This window comes from Eptatretus burgeri, chromosome 13 (genome assembly GCF_056783735.1).
Source record: "Eptatretus burgeri isolate ZD-2024b chromosome 13, Ebu_testis_v1, whole genome shotgun sequence".
Lineage (NCBI taxonomy): Eukaryota > Metazoa > Chordata > Myxini > Myxiniformes > Myxinidae > Eptatretus > Eptatretus burgeri.
Genome location: NC_140973.1, coordinates 65,884,329 through 65,907,744, shown reverse-complemented (window position 1 = coordinate 65,907,744; position 23,416 = coordinate 65,884,329). Strand labels below are relative to the sequence as shown.

General features: G+C 44.1%; 1 protein-coding gene across 2 annotated transcripts in view; it reads right to left on the bottom strand.

Annotated features, from left to right (window-relative positions):
* Positions 1-23,416, bottom strand: part of LOC147014677 (short transient receptor potential channel 4-like) — a 61,396-nt gene that overhangs the window by 34,737 nt on the left and 3,243 nt on the right. For both annotated transcript variants that reach the window (XM_085850664.1, XM_085850665.1), the window contains exons 3-4: positions 10,169-10,690; positions 708-1,044 (exon numbers count right to left, since the gene is read on the bottom strand). In XM_085850664.1, coding sequence (XP_085706790.1) covers positions 708-1,044; positions 10,169-10,690 — 859 coding nt within the window. The remainder of the gene's footprint in view (positions 1-707; positions 1,045-10,168; positions 10,691-23,416) is intronic.

The window sequence follows — 23,416 nt, the reverse complement described above, 5'->3', positions numbered from 1 at the left end:
GAAGCTTGTGGCCAAGTTTCATCAAAATTGTGTGTTTGGTTCAAGCGATAATAACTGAGGTGCTGTTCAGCTGGATCAGTACTGACTGACCAGTGACATTGACCAGTGAGACTGACTGACTCACTCACTCACTCACCTATGGACACTGCTCGACCGCATAAACTCACCAGACTAAATATAGTGCAGGGGAGCTAAAAATGAAATGTTATCAAACTTGGAACATTATTTCCTTCCAACAAGAGTTTGCCTTATTCCCAAAATGTCTTACGTCCTTCGAGTCTACATGGGAAAATGGATGCACGGATCAGTTATCTGGAAATGGAGGAAATGGATCATTCTTATGAAGTAGCCCATCGACTTCAGCAAAAAAAAGGCAATTCCTGAGTCATTGCAGTGAAAGTGAAAGAACTCTCCACTACTTCCACTCAATATTCTGGATCATCCTCAGCCCATCTTACCGCAGACATTTATAGCTCATCGGAAGGTCTCGCTTCTCACAGTCTCCTCTTTACACACATTTCTCTCCATCCAGTAACATATATGTTTCTTCCAATTTTCTGAAAGTTCACTTTCCCAATTTGTTCGCTCGATTTTTCACCTCGGCCATGGTCTACAATTAATAACTTAACAGTCGCTAAGCCATTTCATCAAAGCTTTGCATAAATGTTTAGCAATAAGAGTGAAAAGTGAGGAGGGAGGCAGCATACCAATGACCCACGGCAGTACAAGCCACTCTACTGTGGTTGGAGGAGGCCCCTGCATGTTCAGATCAGTCTTCTCAAAGTGCTGCGAGGCCATGAAGAGCAAGAAGAGAAAAGTGAGGTAGGAGGCGGTGTGGCAAATGAACTTGATGAAGGGTTTCTTGATGAAGAGGCCGAGGCGACTTTTCGGAGCAAGCATGTAGGAGAGTGAGAGAAGTGGAAAGAGAAACCCAATGACGAGGCTCGTCAATAGTTTGATAGCCCAGTGATGGCGGCGCCAGCCCGGAAATCCATCATACCAGAGCGTTGCCAGTAATTGCTGGCAATTCGGCTGTGCCACAAACTGTGGGAAACCAGACAACCACACGGCTTGGTGACATCTTGTTAAGTTTTACTCAACCTCACATCAATCTTCTACCAGGAAATGCCACTCATGTTCGCAAATAGGGTGCATATTCCTGTAGAAGTTAACTGCTTGAGTTAACATTATGAGCTAAGCATTGAGAGATGAGCTTTTGGATTGAAGTTTATCAAGGCTGAAGGTATTAGGTAACAAAGGCAAGAAAAAGGTGAGCACAGGTTCTGTTTGCTTTTACAAAGACAAAATCCATGCATCGAACAAATGTTTTGTAATTTCAATCATCTATCGAGAGATTAATCTGAAATCAAAATGATTCAGTGTGACCTGAACACAAGGAACGCAAGAGGAGGCCGTTCGGCCCATGATGCCTGCACCGCACCTACATCAGACCAAATATATCCGTAAAAATGACGTAATTTAATTGGGGAAATGAGGGGAGGAGTGGGGATAAGACAATGTGACATACCCAGGGATATCCCACGGATGCTAAAATAAAAATGGGGAAAGATATTTATTTTAATTATTTAAATAAATAAAAGATAGAAATATTATTATTGTTTTATTTATTTTGTTTTTTTTGTTGTTGTTGTTGTTTTGGGGGTGGGGGAGGAGGTTTCAGGGGGAGTGGGTGGGAAAAGGTGGTTCTTTGGTGAGAAATATACAACACCAACCACACACTCTCGACGAGACCTTCACAGACACAACACTGCACTGATGCACACAATCACCCATCCACACTCGAGCTACCTCCAAGTCCCACCAACATCCCCATACCCCTCGATCTCCAATACTCCAGGTACCTATCTAATTCCAATTTAAACGTATCTACTGTTTCTACTGCCAATAGCTTTCCAGGGAGACCATTCTATGCATTAACTACTCTGAATGAAAGACTCTTAACTTCATCATGACCATCTTAACTCTCCTCTTCTCTACTCTCAGGCTATGGTCTCTGTTCCTATCACTGTCCACTCTGCTGAATAATTAATCTGCACTTATTATGTCTAAACCTTTCATGATCTCAAACTTATCCATCATATCCCATCATAATTGCCTCCTTTCTAGTGTATAAAGCCCTGTCTCGATTAGCCGCTCCTCATAATCTGAGTCTAACTCGGCCCGGAATCAATCTAGTAACCCTGCACTGAACCCTCTCTCTGGCAGCTACGTCCTTCCTAAGTTGTGGTGACCAAAACTGCACACAATATTCTAGATCTGGTCCTCACTAAATTCCTGTACAATGTTAACACCACCTCTTTTGATTTATAAATGATCCCCCTCCAAATACAACCTAAAACCCGATTTTCTCTACCTATAGCTGCCTGGCACTGTGCTGCCTGCTTACCTGCCATATCTATTACCACCCCCAGATCCTTCACCTGTGTGACACGCTCCAAAATTACCCCTTGCATCCTGTAATCTCTATTTTCATTATTCTTACCCATCCCCAACACCTTGCACTTGTTCAGGTTAAATTGCATCTGCCAATCTTTAGCCCAATTTACAGGATGTCATAAGTCCCAGGACACGTTTTAACACCTTATACAAGATTTGTTTATACCATCTGTTTATCTTGGTTTTCTTTTTGTTCATATCATAGAAATAATCCATTAAACCAAGATTTTGAATTGTCATATGCAGATCATGAAAACAGGCTCACACCTTGTCACAGACTACTGCTGCACTTCAATGCAATTCCGAAAAGATCAAAGGTTATGTTAAGTGATGATTGTAATTGTTGGATGACGAATATTTTATAATTGCTCCTGTTATTATGTTACAAGCAAAAAGAGAGAGAGAGATGGGGGGGTGGGGCGAGTGAGGAGTTGTAGGGGAAAAGAGAGAGGAGGGGTGTGGAGTTGTGGGAACGATGAGGGAGGGAGAGTCAAGAGGGGTGGGGGAAGGGAAGACATATCCATCCAAACATGAGGGGTGGGGAAGGCAGCTAGAAGTGAGGAAGAGAAGGCAGATGTGCAGTGGAGTGTTAATTACAATTCCTACTGTCTCATGGAAATGATTCTGCATTGAATAACAATGAAGATGGAAATATAATAATGTCTGAAATCCATTTTCTACCAGTCATACTATAAATACCGCCCAGAGACAAACACCACCCGAACATGTCCGGAGATAAACACCGTCAGACACGTCCGGAGACAAACTCCCGTCCGACATAAACACCGCCCGGACACGTCTGGAGATAAATACTGCCCGGACACTTCCGGAGACAAACACCACCCGGAAAAAAAAAACTGCCCAGACACATCTGGAGACAAACAAAACCCACCAGATATGTCCGGAGACAAACTCCAGTCCAGACATAAACATCGCCTGGACATGTCCGGAGACAAACATGGGCTTGTCCATGTCCAGAGACAATCACTGCCCAGATATGTCCGGAGACAAACAGACATGGCGCTGACAGGTCCGGAGACAAACACGATCCAGAGATAAACACCGACTGGATATAAACAATGTCCCAGCATAAACACCGCCTGGACATAAACACCACCTGGACATGTCCAGAGACAAATACCACCTGGAGATAAACCACCGTCTGCACGTAATCATCGCCCAGACATGTCTGGAGACAGAGAGGGACAGAGAGGTGTGGGTGTGGGGAGTTACCAGAGAGGAAATTGCTTTATGAATACACACACACACACACACACACACACACACACACACACACACACACACACACACACACACACACACACACACACACACACACACACACACACACACACACACACACACACACACACACACACACACACACACACACACACTTTGTGCTTGGCCAATATTGGCAAGTCTTCAGGAATCGGCAGATTGGAGTCAGTGTGAATACCAACTACAGTACATATTGTATACAACCCAAAAACCTTGAGTAGCTTTCACCCTTGTTTTGGGGGAATTTCAATAAACAAATTATAAAATTGTTTTGTAGACCTTTCAGAGAAATATGAATAAACAGTAATCTTTATAAACAGCTGACAATCGTCATGTGATGGGTGGAAAAAAAATTGGTTCCATGATTTCGAAAACACGTTAATACAGCAAACTGCTCGGAAATCAGGTGTTATCAAATATATTTTGCTTTGAAACTCAGAAGGGGGAAAAAAAACGTAGAAACTTTGTAAATCATGTACTTATATCTTGCAGCAACTGCCGACTGTGTATACCGATCGGGACAAGAACTGTACCGCTTTCGACTGTCGGGTGCTCGGCAAGTGGCTTAAGCACTCAAATTAAATGTTCGATAAGGAACGGCTGGCCAGGCTGTGGCTGCATACCATATAGGATTCCTCTAACTTTGAAAGTGTCTTCAGCATGCCAGCAGCAGTTAAAAAAATTAAATGAATTTGTTAAAATAGAGACAAGTCTGAAGACGATGATGGTTCACGAGCGGTATTTGACGATGTAGATTGTTTCAGAAGTCAAGGATGACACAATGTGATAATGTTTGACCAAGTTATAAAAATGATCAACATGATGTGGTATGGGTGACAGGTTATTCGCTGCAAAATGTCGAAAACCCGGTTTCGTTCAACAACTTTCAAAATTTGACCTTTGCATAACCTTTAAAGGTCACAAAACAATGTTGTGGACATTAAAATAAGGAAACAGGATAAGTGCTATAGCTTATTGGAGTTAGTTCGTCGAAGAAGGTCGAAAACCCAGTTCGATTCCCACAACTTTGAAAATTTGACCTTTGTGGCCTTTAAAGGTCAAAGGTCAAGGATTATGACCTTTGGTGCAAAACTTCCTCTGGAACATTCCAGGAACAATATAATGTCATATAGGCTCTATGGCATTTCGCACTCCTCGAATTATCCATACTTTGATGAAATCAGCGTAAAAACAAACTTGAAGGGGGCGCCACGGGCAAGGTGTTCGAGATAGAGAAAAATGGTTTCAAGACTTTAAGTGGGGAATGACCTCAAGATTATGCATAAACATATTGTCATCCTAGTTCTCAAACTTTGGGCAGTCGTATGATTTTTATGTCAAAATTCGCGATTTTCTAAGTTTTTGACCTTGTGACCTTGACCTTGGGACGAAAATGAAAAAAATCGGGCAACGACAAGTTTTAGGTAATTCATTTTGCTATTCAAATACCGAAGAACCCATTCCATTCAGTCAATTCCCGAGGAGAAGATAGATTTTTAATCCGACTACCCCCTAAAAATGGCTATTTTTTGGGCGTGGCTCCGCCCACGATGGGCATGGCCACACCCTCATCCAGGAAAACACAACTAGACATCAATATCGAACACATAACCAAGTTTCATCAACATTGGATCAAAGTCCACGGAGTTACGCTCTGGACAGACAGACACACAGACAGACAAGCCGCTAGGTGGACATGGGTGGTCGGCCGCTGCTAGGCAACGGAGTGGTCCATAGCAACGGTTCTTTCTCACACATAACTAGGATATACCATGAATCTACCATACCAGTTTCATGTATATCTGACTCATAGTCTCTGAGATATAACGAACTTCGTTTTTTTATTGTTTTCGACCAGGGTTCATTCAAAGTCTATCTTCTCCGACAGTTTTCATAGGATCTGGCTGGAAATTTTTGACAATATGGCTGAATGTACTGCTCACAGTCGCTCGTGGCCCGATTTTTGATTTTCGAAAAAATAATTTTTTAATGATTTTTCAAAAATTTCAAAGTCCCGTTGCTAGGCAACGGATGGGTCCATAGCAACAGTTCTCATTTGCACACAACTTGGTCATGGTATGAACCGACCAACCAAGTTTCATCGAAATCGCCATTGTATTAACGGAGCACTGGACTGAACAGACATACATACAGACAGACAGACAAACATATCGACGGAAATACTGATAATAAGGGTAGACGAGATCGACTACCCAACAGACAGACAGACACACAGACATAACGAATATAGTGGTCACTCTGGCTGGCGCTCATTCACCAACAACTGTATCCACAAAGGAGTTGTTCTTTAACGGAGAACAACCCTGGAAACATCGCAAAGTAAAGTTTAATCTCCTGTGAAATAAACATTGCAGATAATCTGCCATGTTGCCTGCTCGGCTGTGCACGCGTCACGTGGTACATCGGTTTGATCTCACTTTCATCACTAATCACTCTCCTGATGCTATTCCTCAATGGGCCCACACTGGTCTAAACCTGTTCTTTACCCCTGATATACTTAAAGAAAGCCTTGTTATTATGTTTAATATTCTTAGCCATGTCCTTCTCATAATCTCTTTTGGCTTGTTGAGTTATTTTCTTCACTTGCCTCTGTTTACTCCGATGGTGATGTAAATCTAACTCCAATCCTGTTATTTTAAACCTAATAAATGCCTTCTGCTTCTCCTTAATAAGTGTTCCTCATCTCACTGCTCAACCACCTGGTCTCTTTCTACTTCTATTTTTACACCTCATTGGAATGTACTTACTCTGCACTCGACACATTTGGTCCTTGAAGGTTTCCCATTTTTCTGATGCTGATTGTTCTGTCGTTTGCTTCTCCCAATCTGCATCACCCAATTCTCTCCTCATACCCTCAAGGTTTGCCTTCCTGAAATCTAATTGCTTTACTCTACTCTCCTGAACTCTAACCCAAAACAGAATCCTTGAATACACTATATTATGGGCACTTGCTCCTAAATGCTCCCCTACCTCAGCCAAATTGGGATTGTTACTTAAAAGGAGGTCTAACACTGCACCCCCCCCCCCACATCTCATGGGCTTATCTACAAACTGGGTTAAAAAGCAATCATCGACTCGATCTCAGAAATCCTCATCTGCTCTACCCTTTCCCTGGTCATGGTCCCAATCTATCCCTGACATATCGACCATAAAATCCCCCATATTCAATCCTCTTCCATTACCACATGTATTTCAGAAATCTTCACGTAGTCCTTCCTCCTCTTTCATCACAGCCGGAGCCTGATATAAGCATCCAACCAGTATCATACTGTTTTTACAATCTCTAATCTCTACCCATACAGAATCCTCTACATTGATTCCTTCCTTAATGTCACCCCTTTCTCTTGATACAATGCCGTCCTTTACCGAGATTGCTACTCCTCCTTCTATTCTCTCCTTCCTATCACACCGATACACCTTGTAGCATTCCAATTCTGTCCTCCAGTTACTCTCCTCCTTAAACCATGTCTCACTCACTGCAACTATATCGTACTCCTCGCTATCTACTTTGGCTTCAAGCTCTTCCATCTTATTATTTAAACTTCTGGCATTGGTATAGAATACATTTAACTTTTCCCTTCATGAAATTCTATTTTCCTGCCTGGCCTTATCAATCACAATTACACCATCAGTTCCTTCCATAAGAGCTTCCCCACCCTCTATTGACCTAAAAAAAAAGCCCAAATGCCTTCCTTAATTCCCACTGCAATCCTTGCTGCCCCCTTTCTATTTCACATATGGCCATCATTCCGGAAACACTCCGTTTGTCCCTGTAATGATTCCCACTGATTCTTAAATGCAAAACATTCCTCCTTACACCATTTTCCAGCCATTTGTTGACGTCTATCGCTCTGCTCATAATTTCTATTCCCTTTCCTAATACTGGGAGAATCCCTGAAAACATTAACCTCACAACCGTTTACTTTCAGCTGCTTACCCAATCCTGCACCTACTTTTTTCAAAACCTCCGAGTATACTTACCCTAAATAATTTGCTCCTAGGTATAATCACAATTAACTTCTTCCTCCCATGATCCAATACGATGTAATTTACCCTTCCTTCAATGTCCCTAACTCCTGCTCCTTTTCAACTGCCCAGAGCTCTATGTCTATGATCCTTCCTGCAAAACGATGAATCTATGTCATTAATAATCTCATCACCCACAAAAACTGTCTTCCAGACCTCATTCCTACTTGTCTCTATTGCTATACCCTCACCACTGCCTGCACTCACTACAGCCTGACCACTGCATGCACTCGCCACACTCTCACTAATGACTGCACTCACCGCTGCCTGCACTCACCGCACCATCATCACTGCATTCACCCTCACCATGGCATACACTCTCTGCACCCTCACTATGGCCTACACTCTCTGCACCCTCACTATGGCCTACACTCTCTGCACCCTCACTATGGCCTACACTCTCTGCACCCTCACTATGGCCTACACTCTCTGCACCCTCACCATGGCCTACACTCTCTGCACCCTCACTATGGCCTACACTCTCTGCACCCTCACCATGGCTTGCACTTGCTGCACTGTCACCACTGCCTGCACTCACTGCACCCTCTCCACTGCCTGTACTTGTTGCACCCTCCCTACTGTCTGCACTCATTGCTCGCTAACCAATGCCTGCACTCTCTACACCCAGACCATTGCCAATCTCCTCAGCAAACTCACTCCACAACCGTAACCAATTTTCTCTACAAATTCCTCACATTCTGCTACCTGCTGCAAAGTATCGATCCGTTCTTTCAACCTCATAATAACTGTCCTTATGTGGGCTATTTCCTCACACTTCCTGCACAATGAGTATCCCCTACTTCCACTATCTCTGATATGGCCCAGATGAAGCATCCATCACACCATTTGTAATCCTCTTCACTTCTCCTTTTCCTCTTCCCCTTCTCTTCCCCTTTTTCCCAACAATACCCCCCAAGGCCTCAACTGACTTTACCACTAGACTTGGAGTGCCAAACTTAGTAGACCTCACCCTGCCTCTTCCAATAAAACCAATACAAATACTCACTAATCTGCTACGACCACAACCGCAACCTTTGTAGATCCAAAACACACAACACCTGACGCAAATCATGATTCCAAAATATGCAAAACAACACAAAAAACACTTATTTTGGTCTGGTGTAGGAGCTTACAAAACTTTGTGCAAACCCTCAATCGGAAGTAAACACTCAATAGTCAAAGTAATCTGATGATACTGTTTGAAGGTTACGCTTTGAGGAACTCACTCAAGGGACAACTGGGGTTGTAGACCCAGAAAGGCCCTCACGAGTTAAAGTGGTCAAATCTATGCTTGACCAACAAAAGAATTCCACAACTCAAAAGCTATGTTCACTGTCTAAGTATCTTGATTGTACATCCATTTGTTTCAGCACTTTTCGAGCAACTCAATCTGAAAGAATGGAATGTGCCTTCTGTGGCCTTTCAAACCAGCAGCACGGTGCATCACTCCATAAAACATGAGCGAAGTTTGCTTTTGACAAGAAATGTCTCTTTGAATACACAAAAACATCCTATATTGAGTTTTCACCGAATTTACAGGCCACTGTAAGAGGCTCCATTTCCACATGATGATTGTATAGAGCACTGGCATTGGGTAAACCCTCAGCCTCACCTCGAGATTTGAACCAATGCACTTCACAAACCATTAGGCAAGCTCTGAGGATACGTGTATGGGAGCATTTCCTCTGTAATTGGATGACATAACATTACACGTGCTCATGTACCTTGGCCCGACATGCAGACACAGAACTGAGAAAGGGTCCATATTGTTTAATGCCACATCCATCAGACCTCATGCTCTTCTCGGGCCCAAGGTTAGGAGGAAACTGTTTCATTCCCAGCACCTTGAAAATGCCGTACCTTCATTTGAATTATCATTTACAGCTCAACCTACTCAGGCATGGTGGTGGAAAGGTCAAAAAACTTATCTGATGTGAAAACCTACTCACATCCTGAGCAACATATGGTTTGGAAAACACGTTCTCAAAGCTTTGACTGAAAGCCAGTTTAAAGTTGCAATAGCAGGTCTTCAACGACCCCTGGCAGAATTGCTTCGTGCTCTTTCATTCGAAACAGAGTATTCTAGGTCATGGGAACGAAGCATAGCAGAGACCTGAGAAATCCTTCAAGCTGGGAAAATAAGATCCATGAATGGATTTGTAACCAAACATTGTTTATGTATTCTGAAGCAAGATACAATATTGCTGCAGGTTTGAATGTCCACAGATGACTCTAATTGGACATAATTTAAAGAGGTACTCAGTTGAAAAGAGATAACATGTAAAAATTATGGTCTACATTGGCATATTATGTGCGGACAGACAGACAGACACAAATGCAATACCATCTCCTCCGGCAAGGGTAATTTTGACCTGAGACTTGCCTCTTTCTGCTGGTATTTGATGGCAAGCTGCAGTCGGTCCAGGTTGTACGGGTTGCAGATCTCAAACAGAGCATTAGGCTCATCCTTGTGGTTGAGAATGATTCCGAGCTCCTGTGAGCTCCGAGTCTGATCTAGAAGCTCTTTGGCGAAGTGCTTACACTGCTGAGCGAGCTCTTCATATTCAGTTTTAAACTCGTTCTCAAGCTTGCTCAGTTCCTTGAGCTCACAGCTCAATCGGAACGCCGTCAAGATGGGGTCGTCACTTGACAGGGCAATTAGCGAGGGGCTGGCGAGTGCACGGTAGATGTTTAGGCGTGAGCGAGAGTGTCGCAGCCCATCGACCTCGAGGCTGGAGATACACTCGCCGCAGGAGCAACGGACAGGGTGCGGGCGAGGGATGCAGACGCCTCGTCGTACGAGCAGCTTGATTATCTCGTAATTGTTGGAGTGGGCTGCTAGGATAATTGGCGTGATGTCAGGCGTGAACTCTGAGAACTGTGGATCCACCAGGAGAGCTGGTACCTGAGGAATGACAATTACAACTATTATATATCTAGCAAGTACTGCACTGTATCAAATGTGCACACAAAGTTACGGCTATTATGATTAAAATGCATTTATCATGGAACATGGATATCCATGGTTTCATTGTGAATGTGTGACCAGCTATATAAATGTTCCCACCTGCAGAATACCTGATGAGAACTCCACACGATTATCATCATGACATGGCATGCACACTGAAGGTATACCTGTTGCTCCATCCGAACTAACAAATATATCAACATTATTTGAAATATCATTACTGAGCACAATTCCACCATTCAGGATAAAGTCAGCATGCTCCAGGCATGTCCCAAGATGGTGACACACAAGCACTAGTGCTCAGAAAGTCGAGTACTCTGTGGATCTGCAAACTAGGGACCGGATATTAGCAAACGGACCATATCCATGACCACTGTAAGGGGCTCCATTTCCATTTCCACATGATATCCATGACAGACCCCAATGTAAATGGTGGATGAATGCCAACATGCATGGCTTCAGATCCTAAATCATGCTATCTGATCATATCAAGGAATATATAGGCACGATTAGCACTTGACAAAGGTAGTATCTGGTGGACCCGAGTCCCATTTCATCCGAGCCTTCAGATATGGCAAGACAAGAGTCTCACGGGGTTTTGCAGAGGTCTCCACGGGGAATTACCATGAACTACACTAAAAGGTTAGCGTGCAAAGGTCAGGTGGATTTGTAACACAGCAATGCTGGACAGCACTGTTTTGGATTTAAATCTCCATCAGCAAGACTAAAACGGTTGATCCAAAGCTTAAATCGAGCAAGCTCTTTCATACAGGAAACCATGAGTGGTATTTTTCAATCATTCAAACATCATTTCACCAACAGTAAAGGTAGAGGGTTACTTTTAAAACTGAATATCAAAGAATTGAGTTAATCATCGACTGGGGATGTGTTACCCTGGTACTCCAGTGTGGCAACATCCTTCATGTTGTTGCTGTGCCATATGCATGCTGTTGTGGACTAAAGGTCCACACGAATGGCGACAAAGGTTTTTTATTGTCTTCGTAAGGACATTTACCATTGCTATGGATTTAATAAATCCATGTGATCTCAACAGGGAAATAACTGACATAACATCAGAAGGATGCGCTGTATCGGGTGTCCCGTGTCTTAAGGGCAAAGTCCAACCGATCGTTTCGGCTCAGGGAAAAGGCAAAGGCAGTTTTACCTTTCTCAGCTGCTATTTACTATTTAACTCTGTCGATGGTAATATATTCGTTCTTAGCGAGAATGAAAGGATTGACATTGTTGGACATGCCGCCTCAAGGTGATGCAGGTACAATTGTGCAGACCTGTTGATTGTAATCAGGATTTTATAAATGATACTCAAGAACATCATGTTCCAAGAGATGCGAGAGCAACCTCAAACATATCAAACAAAATTGTACATAATTACGACAGCCGGCTTCATGCCCCTCATCCCCCTTCCGTTAGACAACCTGACATGACGTCATTAGAAACGGAGTTCAAAAAAATATCAGAACGAAATACACAATCGTCTAAGACTGGTTGCCCTGTTTAGTGTTCCCATCTGAACCCCTGGTTCATGATGCAGGTGAACCCACGATCAAATCCCATGTACCATGTGTTCATCCTTTGTCCCTTGTCAACGAATGTCATTGTAATTCATGTAAAAGTACAATGACATCTACCAATGTATTTGTCCTGCACATGATACATGTAGAAGATTGTCCAAGAGCCTTAGCTCAAGCTAAAATAAATAAAACGAAAAAAAAAATGCCAGCGGTGTTTTTAAACTATCAAACACGACAATTAGTAATATGATATACTAGCGGGGTGTGCTTACACATTGTAAACAACAACGAACCCTGCTTCCACATTGTCTCGGGTCACTCATCTGAATTGTTTTCATTTATTGTTTCATTTATTTATATTTTCATTTACGGATGTTTTCCAATGGCTCTGTGACTTTTTTCCGGTGTAAAGGCTTCGATGTCTATCGCACGCAAAATTTCAGCTTTCGACGTCACCCAGAAGGTACTGCTCTTTAATATCAGTCAGTGAGTCAGTCAGTGTGCCTGGTGTTGGCTTAATGGCTGGAGAGGTGGGCTTGGGATCCAAAGATCCTGAGTTTTGGGGGGTTTTTTGCATACATTCTCGAGGCTCATATGAGAGCGAACACACAATGCACAGCAAGGGGGGCATGAGACAAGAGGGGTGGGAGAGGGAAGGACAAAACAGTGGGGAACAGAGACATTGGGGGATCTGTGAAAGGGAGAGGGATGGGGCGGGGAACACAGGGTACACAAGATGGACATTACAGGGACTTTCAGGAAGGAAAGCAGGGAATTTGAAGGACATGGGTATGAGGTGGATTAACAGGAGTAGAAAAGATAAAGGTTTTGGATGGGGGAAGATAAGAGGTGGTGGTGAACCGCTGATTTGAAGGCCTGGAGGGAGGAATGGGATTGAAGAGAGTGTGGGGGTTTTTTCCAAAGGTGGGAAAAAAGAGGAATGAAAGAGTGAAGGTGAGCAGTGATTCATGATTTTGGTCGTTTTACCAGAAGGGGGTTGTTGGCAGAACTTGAGCGCCCTGTGGAAATACGGTGAGGACAAATGGAAGACAGAGCAGGGGGGACGAGACCGGACAGGAGACGGTAGAAGACAGAAAGACCATCAACCTGCCTGTGGTGAGAGAGTGAGAGGCCCAAAGACTCAGCCTCATTGCGGGAGATACCAATAATCCTAAATGCCTTGGTTTCCACAGTGTGAAGCCGAGAAAGGTGAGAGGCAGGCACACCAGCCGAGAGGGGAGAGCAGTACTCCACCAGGCTACGGACGAAAGCTTTGTCTGTGGTCAGGAGCTCAGGTAGACCGAGGAAGGACTTTGCACGACGGAGGATTCCCAGTTGGCGACTGGCTTTGGAGGCCAGGTTGGAAATGTGGCTTTCCCAGAAAGATCATGGCAGATAGTGGGACACAGAAGCTTGAATGAAAGAACTTTTTCCAGAGGATTGTTGAGAAAGTAGATGGGGGAGGGGGGTTCTAAATGGTCCTTTCGGAGAGACATAGTGAGAGTGTGAGATTTGTCAGAATTAAAAGACATGTTCCACATGTTGGACAAGTTTGTGATTTTATCCAGATCTACAGAGAGCGAAGAAACTGCAGCTTGCCCGTCTGAGGGATGACAGATGGTACGGCAGAGAGTGGAGTCACCAGGTCAGGTCAGGTATGGGAGCATGTGCCAGAGCAGCGCGTCACTGCATCCACTTTCCGCCGGTACTCCAGGGGCCTCCGTCTGGCCATCCCCCAAGCAGATGCCGGGCCATCCCCATCTCCTTGAGATGCTGATCAAGGTGCTGCAACCACGAGGCACGTGGTCGGCCCATTGGCCGCCTCCACTTAGAAGACTTCCTCGCTGAAAGAATCTGGTGAGCAGGATCAGCATCCGGAAAACGAGCCACATGTCCATACAGCCGCAGCTGATGCTCACGGACGATGCAGGTAACAAATCTCATTTGAGTCTCTCTCAGCAACCGCTCGTTGGACACAAAGTCTGACCAGTGATAGCCAAGGATTCTCCAAAGAGACCTGGTACCAAGGGAATTAAGTCTCCATCTCAAATCCTTGGTCAGAGTCCAAGTCTTGCATCCATAGAGCAAGACTGGAAGCACCAAGGACCTGAAGACTTGGACTTTCGTCCTCCCCCACAGGTACCGGCAGCGCCACACCCCATGATCCAGTGAATCCATGACTCCCCTGGCCCGACCCAGACGTCTATTGACCTCTGACTCGCAGCGAGCAGAGACATGAATATCACTGCCAAGGTAAGTGAATCTCTCCACGACCTCAACATGCTCACCACAAACAGGCACAGCCAGGACAGCAGCATCCAAGATGTCACTGAAAGCCTGGATCTTAGTTTTGACCCAAAAAACCCATAATCCCAGCGGTTCCGACTCCTCATTCAGCGTGTCCAGGGCCCCCGAAAGGATATCTAAAGTCTCCGCAAAGATGACTGCATCATCTGCGAAATCAAGGTCCGCGATCTTGACATTCCCAAACGATGCACCGCAGCTTGATCTCTCCGACATCCTCCCTAGAATCCAGTCCATACAAGTGCTGAAAAGTGTGGGGGCCAGCACACATCCCTGACGAACTCCAGTAACAACTGGAAATAAGTCAGAGATGGTACCACCACACCTCACAGCACTCTCAGTACCAGAGTAGAGTTCAGACATCAGATCAATCGGTTTTGGTGGCACCCCACAAAGAACACGAATCCTCCAGAAGGACATCCTGATTCACTGAATCGAACGCTTTACAGAGATCACCATAAGCTGCAAGCAGCCCCTGCCGAAACTCTCGTCTGCATTTGGTGAGGACCCAAAGAGCAAGGATATGGTCAATCGTTGACCTCTTTGGTGTAAAGCCTGACTGCTCTGGACGCTGGTGCTCAAGCAGATGGTGGCGAACCCGATCAAGAATTATCCGAGCAAAGACCTTGCCCGGCACTGAGAGCAGCGTCACCCCTCGGTAGTTGTTGCAGTCTTGGCGATCACCCTTCCCTTTTCAGAGAGGGACAACCAGGCCCATCTTCCAGTCAGTTGGGATGATGCCAGGCAGAGCACAGAACTGCATGCAATGACACGAGTGCAGCATTTCCACCAGCCTTGAGAAGTTCAGCATGGTTACCACAGATCCCTGGAGCTTTACCCCATTTCAACCGGTTCACCGCAGCCTGTGTTTCCACAAGCGAAGGTGGACCACAGTTGATTGGAGGGTCAGCAACAGGGATTGTAACACCCCTGATGTCCAACTCGACAGCTGGTGGATCAGCCTGGTACAACCGCTCAAAGTAACCGGCCCAGCGGGCCTTCACTTCGGACTCCTCTGTCAAGAGCCTACCACTCTCTGCTCTAACTGCAGTGCACCGAGGGATGGGCTTGGATGAACGCAATGCGGGGATTCCCCTGAAGGAAGGATGAGAATCACTTGACCACAGGTGATGCTCTACCACCTCACAGATTCCTCGCACATAGGCCTCCTTGTCCACCCTTAGCACACGTACAGTTTTACACCTCAGCTCCCTGAACAGCTCAGCTCTGCCTTTCAGCCTGGCCCTGCGACTGGTCAATGGTATCCAGTATCCCTTGAGAGACAAGGATTACCAAGTCCAGCAATGAGCTTGTGGGCGCTGAAACCATGAACCGGCCACCCTAAGTCCATGACTTCTTGCAAAGTCAAGGAACTTAGTGATATTCTGGTTCATAGTTCCTGACCCTTGGGGACCAACACACATCTCATGACCATCCCTATCAGTTCCAGTCGTTGCATTGAAATCCCCCAAGACTAGAAGTGTATCTCGTCTGGGGCACTGATCAACCACAGACTCGAGCGTGGCGTAAAATGCATCCTTCACAGTGAGATCACTCGCCTCAGTTGGAGCATAAACAGAGACCAGGGAAATGACACCTAAGGAGTGATAAATCATTAGTCTCATAATACGCTCGTTGACCGGTGTTACCTCAATTATCATTGGAGTCAGCTTATTGGACACAGCTACAGCAACTCCTTGGGAATGGTAACCATCAGAGCGACCAGACCAAAAGTAGCTATAACCACCCACCATTATCTCGCCGCAATCTGGTCTCCGAACCTCAGAGAGTGTTGCAATACCGATGTCCAAACGCTTGAGATCAGATGATAACAGAGACGGTGATCATCCTCTCTTCGGGATCGGACATTCCAGGCACCCACCCGAAGGGACCATCTCAGGTTAACCCAAGGACACCGCCGTCTGGTGGACGACACCTCAGCACCACTCCAACACACTCTCCCGCAATCTGACCCGGGAATGTTACTTCGTGGTTTCCCTCCTATCATCAAAGATTGGGGGTCCCGAAGGCTTTGCCCCTATCCCGTTATCCAGTGAGCCACCCTGCGAAGGGAAGCTGCACAGGAGGTACTCCGACGGAGTGGGTTTTCAGATTTCTTTGCGTTTTTGTGATTTGCGGAATGAAGGGTTTTACGGTGGCCGGAGTGCAAATCCTGCCACCAACCTCCGAATAAGAAGTAACCCAACTGCAAGAGGACATCTGCAGACACAGTTGGGTACTCGATATGGATGGCCGTTGGCTCACAAGGAGCTCCTCTGCCCTTTGATTTTGATTCATCAGCAAGGAGATAAAGAGGATTTTCCAGAGAGTCAGAGAGATCATTGATGAAAACCGAAAAAAGAACAGGGCCCAGAATGCTGCCTTGAGTAACTCCAGCCTGGACAGGAAGATGGGATGAAAGAACTCCATTTCGGGCCACATGTTGGCTGTGGCAGGAGAGGAAGTCTGTGAGTCGTGAGTGGAGATGGCCTTGGATACCATAGGAAGAGAGTTTGGTGAGCGGGGCAGGGTGTCGGACCGTGTCAAAAGCACGTAATATATCCAGGGATACGGCTCGGATTTCCTGTCTGGCATTGAGGACCTCCATCCATTGTTGGGAGAGCAGAAGCAGCACATCCAATGTAGAGTGACCTGATCTGAAACCAAATTGATGGTCGGAAATCAAGCCATTGGAGAAGAGGAAGGATTTCATGTCTGAAGTGATGATGGATTCCATAACCTTGCTGATGATTGGGAGAAGGCTGATTGGTCTGTAGTTGCAGGGATCTGTTTTTGTACCTTTTTTATGCATAGCGGTAATGTTTGCTGATTTTCAAGCAAATGACAGATGACCTTTTGCAAATGAGAGGGTGAATGGAACAGAGTGGTCAGAAGAACCAATTGGAGCGAGGAAGAACCGTAGATATTTTCAGGGAAATTTGTCAAAATCACATCCAGAAGAGATGGAGTAGTGTTGGTTGAGATCTGGGTCGGGAAGTTGACTGATTGTTCAAATCCTTGTCAGCTGATGAATTAATACCACGTGGGATTGACTCAGCCTGCCATCCTTCTGAGATTGGCAAAATGAGTGCCAGCTTGCTGGTATCCTTTGTTGGAGTGGTGATCTGTCCAGGATTGTGCCCACTAGCCGAGGAGACTGCTTCGGCAGCACCCATGCTCTGCACAGAGTATGGTCCCAATGGATGGATGTATGGCTTGTCAGTCAGTTAGTGGTTCGAGAGAGCTTTATCTATTCAATAAAGGTATTATTTGTTTATTTATTTATCAATACGCCTCATACGTTCTTTCGGAGCACATCACACCGTTTAAGGTATCTCGTCTATGGAACTTTTTGCATGCTCCACCTCAAGCACTCAGACAGTCGGTCGTGAATACCAATTTAAAATCTTGGATTGTGCAATTCCGCATGGAGATTTCAGTTGCAAATGCTTAAATTTCCTTAACACAGTTACTCACATCTCAGGTTGTTGTGGCAATTTGCTTCCCATCATTGCCAGTGTGAAATGGTTCAATGCATTAACTGGAATGGTAGCTTCTCTCGGGTTTTAATCGAGTGTGGTACCAGCAGAGCTATTTTTGTACTTTAGGACGTGATAAGCTGAAAATGTTCCAGATATTCTCTTTCAAGCCTCGGAGGATTAACCGTCACTGTGATAATAGCACTATGTCAAAGCTATTTTACAGTGTAGCTGGATGCAGACTCCTAAAAGATTTGCAATGATGCTTCCAAGCATATATACATACATATATATTGACAAGGAAGTGATGATAGTTTTGATCCATATTAAGGCTAACTGTTTATTACATTTGAAAATCCATCTTTATCTTATATTTCCAATCTGTACTGCCTTGTAAATAGGTTCATGATTAGTTACTTCTAATGATCTCGTCATAACTTTTTAATAACTCATCATGGTTGACCTTCGTACCCAACCGAAAATGGTCTTGTTCACTTGTAACATGTGAACAACAACTGGGAACGCGAATTTAATTGTTGTGGAGGAGATGCTGAACCAGAAAACAACCACACTGAGATAGCAAGTGGTATAACCTGATGTCAAGGGATATCCAAGAACACCAGACCACTTACAATGCACAGCTGTCAGTAGGGTTGGGTAAATAATGAAGTTTTTTTCAGTTAAGTGTCTTCGCATAGCATTTTCTATGGCAATTTTTGATGTTGAATCTGAAAACGTTGGATTTTTTTTTGTCTCCAATGACTTTTGACCCCCGGAACTTTAATCTATTCAAAATGGCGACAAAAAATGATATTTTTTTATGAATTTCTGACCAACTGAGAGAAAATAAGGCTTGTAATATATCAATTTATAGGTTTTTCCGATCAGGAAATACGAAAATGACACTTATGCAACGATTTGATGATTTTTAAAACACAATTTTTGAAAACCGCACAATATTTTGCTTAAATTGAACTGTTTTTGTCATTCTCAGATCAACATAAGACCGAGATCACACCAGTGCCGCCAACAAAAGTTCATTAATGTCATCCTGCATGGATTCACCGGGTTTGATCGCATTCTTGATAGAGTTGTGTAGCTCGGTCAAACTGAATTTTTGAGTGCGGAATTTCCCTGCTCCATCCTTCACACGTCTTTGTTGGCGTATGTCTGGGGCTACAGTTAATCGTAAATATGTCACTTCCGCTAGAAGTTCTTTCTCCGATAGTGTACTCACTAAATATAGACTGTCTGGGGTCAAAGGTCCTTTGTGCTTTTTGCAAGTTTGTATAGTATTCAATAGCTGAGTATTTTTCTTTTTCTTCAAGTCTTCCTTTTTCCTAAATTACTTGATTTCGGTCCAACGCAACATCCAATCAATTTGAAAATGTGATTAGCGTATTCCTTGACCTGAAAAACATATGAAATGATATATTACAAACCTTATTAGTCACATTAGAGAAAGAAAACATGAAAAAGGTCAATTTTTGGCCGCCATTTTGAACAAATTAAGGTTCCGGGGGTCAAAGGTCATCGGAGGTAAAAAAAAAAATTCGACCGGATTCGGATTCAGCATGGAATACGGCCGTAGAAAATGCTATGCACAAAATTTCAATAATATTTACCCAACCCTACTGTCAGGTTACCGGAGAAAGCTCGCCTACTCTCCTGCTTTCATCTTAACGAGCATTCCATCTTAATCTCCCGTTATCCCCCTCTTCCCAGCTCGGGATGCAGTTGATAAATCCTTCTCCATTTAATCCTCAAATCTTTAAAAATTCTTCCGCTTCCTCTCTTCCTGTTGTCCCTCTCTTCTCAGTGAGACCTGCACTTGATCATTCCTTCTCCATTTGATCCTCAAATATTTTTGAACTCTTCTGCTTCCTCTCTACCTGTTGTCCCCCCCCCTCTTCCAATCTAGTGCTGCAATCATTCCTTATCCATTTGATTCTCAAATCTTTTAAAAGCTTCTACTTCTTCTCTTCCTGTCGCACCCCACCTCTAATCTTCCAAAGTATGGCTGCACTTGACCATTCCTTCTCCATTTTATCCTCAAATCTTTAAAAGCTCTTCTGCTTCCTCTCTTTCTGTTGTCCCTCTCGTCTCAGCAAGGGCTGCACTTGACCATTCCTTATCCATTTGATTCTCAAATCTTTCAAAAGCTTTTGCTTCTACTCTTCCTGTTGCACCTTGCCCGCCCCCCTCTTCCCATGTATGGCTGCACTTGACTATTCCTTCTCCGTTTGATCCTCAAACCATTTGAATCTCTTATGCTTCCTTTCTTCCTGTTGTCTCACTCTTCCCAGCAAGGACTGCATTTGATAATTCCTTCTTCATTTGATCGTCCAACTCGATGATGCTTCGCTCCTTCCACTCACTTGTCCTTTTGATCCTTCCACTCATTTGCCCCTCTTTCATCCTGTTGGAAAGCACTTGCTGGGATATTTTTGTTCAAAGTTTCATGGTGACCATTTTGTCACACTGATAAATGCAGGAAGGTGGAAACAGAGCTGTCCAAAGCTGGCGGTAATTTTAAATTGCAAAAATCCATGTGACCATTACACATCACTCCTTTTGGGTGGTGTTCCATGCTAATGCCCCAGAGATACCTCTGTTTTTGTTCAGTCAAGCAATTTCCTTTTGGCCTTCAAGGTGACTGTCTATGAATGTTCGTACTTCATGGTGAACCACAAAGCCATCTGTGATGTTTTACACTCCTAATACATGTTTGAAGTTAAAAATGCTCAATGTAGCCTTCCATTTCCTCATTCTTTTCCCTTCAAATTTCCGTTGACCTCTCAGTCAACCTTGACAGCTCTAACAAGACATGTTTATCTTGTTGAGTTCATAAAGGAAGAAGTCACCTGGTTCTCATTCAATTGTGCAATGCATCAAGTGTGGTTTTGAGGTGCACCATTATACTAACAATAATTTGAAAGATGAGTGGTTCCACAAACGAGGTGCTGATCTATTTGACTACACAACATTGACTCAGCTTGCATCTGCAATCATTGATGTTTCCTTCCTTCCATTATGAAGTTCCTCCTATGTATGTGAACATCTTCCTTTAAATGGCCACTTAGGGCATCACAGTCCTTGCAACAATGTAACCTCAAGCTCTTCTCTATAATCTTCATGGCATTCATATGAAGAACATTGTTGCTTAAGCCACTGGTATCCCAAGGCAGGTTTTAACTGTTTCTTAAAGTGCATCAGTGGCTAAAACTCTGAAGATTTTTTTTTGTCCTAACATAATGGTATTGCTAAATCTAATCGACTGTGATTGCTTCACCCCCAGGGAGTTCAACTTAATGTCATTTGATCTTCAAGCCAAACAGTCTTTTCATTTGTACTGCTGAGATTGATGATTAGATTGTCCTTTTTGGCAATGATCTAAGGCTCATGGAGGAGGACTTTGTGTATTCAGGATATAGATACCAGGAGAGATCGTTGACACAAATGACACAAGATACAAGGACGTTGGCGGACAATGGACAAATCAACATCTCTCTTCCAACTCATCCTCCCAGCATCTGTGGTATTTATCTACGAGATATTTGTACACCTTTGATGGGGTGTCCATTTTTTCCCCCTGTGACATCCCTCCATATAGAGTACGACCATACTCTATGATTTGACATTTATTTAATTGAGATATATGAGGTTTGAACCTGGGGGCTCAGAATCATTAGCTAAATGACCTCGAGGAATGCCCAACAGCTCCTGATTGCATTTTCCAACAATTCTTACAGGGAGCTGTGTTGACCATGAAAGAGAAAAGGACGTAATAAAAGTGTTACTGAAAACGTACAGTGAGGACTTATGTGAGGTTATTCATCCACAACAGCCGTTTATTCGATATCGAATATGGTGTCATTCTCACAAACATTTTGCACCAGAATGTTGGTCGCTATCATCACACCATTCCTCCTGTAGATTAAGTGCAGGTTCAGTTGTAATTTAGATCCACTGACTCTGGTCCCCGGGTGGCTTTCCAAGATGTCGGGAAATTTAATTCAGTCGCGGATCTGTGCTGGCCACTTCAGCTATTCAATGTTGTTCTCCTCCACCAAATTCGTAATATAGGGCAGCAAGGCAAGGAGCATTTCATGGTGCTGGTAACAAGCCGATGTACCGGTAGATATAAGGGCTATCATTGTTGTATTTATTGTACCAATATATCACATGCTGCTTTGCATTGTGGGAAAAAAGATTCACCTGTAGGTTGGGAGGATTCGTTTCAAGTCAGGGTGTGCCATCCCGATACCTTTAGTAATTTAGTGCCCAGTGCTGTGAAAAACGTCGTAAATGTCTGATGGCCGACAGTGAAATCAATTTCATATTGTAGGGACACCAGGGGGCGACGTGGCACCGATATACACCACACGACACGAAGGCCTGAACCAAGGTGTGCCATTATGAATGCATAATGACGAACCATATTGTCTATTTCCTCTATTTCACTTCCTAGTCTATTTCAATCAAAGGTTTGAATTGATAGACTTAAGCATCCTGTTTGTAGGCTTTACCAGAATCCATTCAATTGACCATTATTGTACAAGGAAACGGGATAAGAGACCATTGGGCCGAACATTAACACAAAATAGGGAACTAGGTTTGGATTACCTGGGGGAGGGATGGGGTTGAGAGGGAGGGACACACCATTTGAGAGAAAAAGATGCAATTTTAAAGCAATAATTCCGGGCTATTTATTGGTATATTTCTGAATTTAGCTCTGCCAGCACCACAGTAATCCAAGACCCCAAGACTCCAAGACCACAGAACCCCAGGACCCCAGGATTGCGGTTCAATGCATGTTGCTGAAATTGCTTTCCCTGTCAAACAAGCAGAAGAAATTCCATACAACAAGAACCATCCAATCATTCAAATCGATGATCAAAATCACATCTGTTCTATCGAAGTTTTCTGAACGCACAGTATCTCCTCGATGCCATCTATTTACTATGTACGTAAAAAGAGTGTGGCCTGTAGGTGCTTCATTCCTTGAGGCTTTTGTTTGCATCGTCGATGCAGTTCCCCCTGGAGGTTTGGGCAGAAATTTTGCCAGGGGTCTGGCGATGCCATACCGACTCTGACGAAAGACAGTGGGATCTTTAATGTCCACCTACAAATGCTAGATAAATCACCTAGCTTAACCTCCATCCGAGGGAGGGCACACACATTGATAAACACTGCCTGTGAAACACCAATCGGACATTTTATAGTCGGGTCAGGAATTGAATGCAGGCTCGACGGCTCAAAGGTAATCGCAGCACTTACTTCCTCTGCATTATCCGACCTGCCTGTGTAGGAGGTTGAACTAAAATGAGAAAAAGTCATATTGAGAA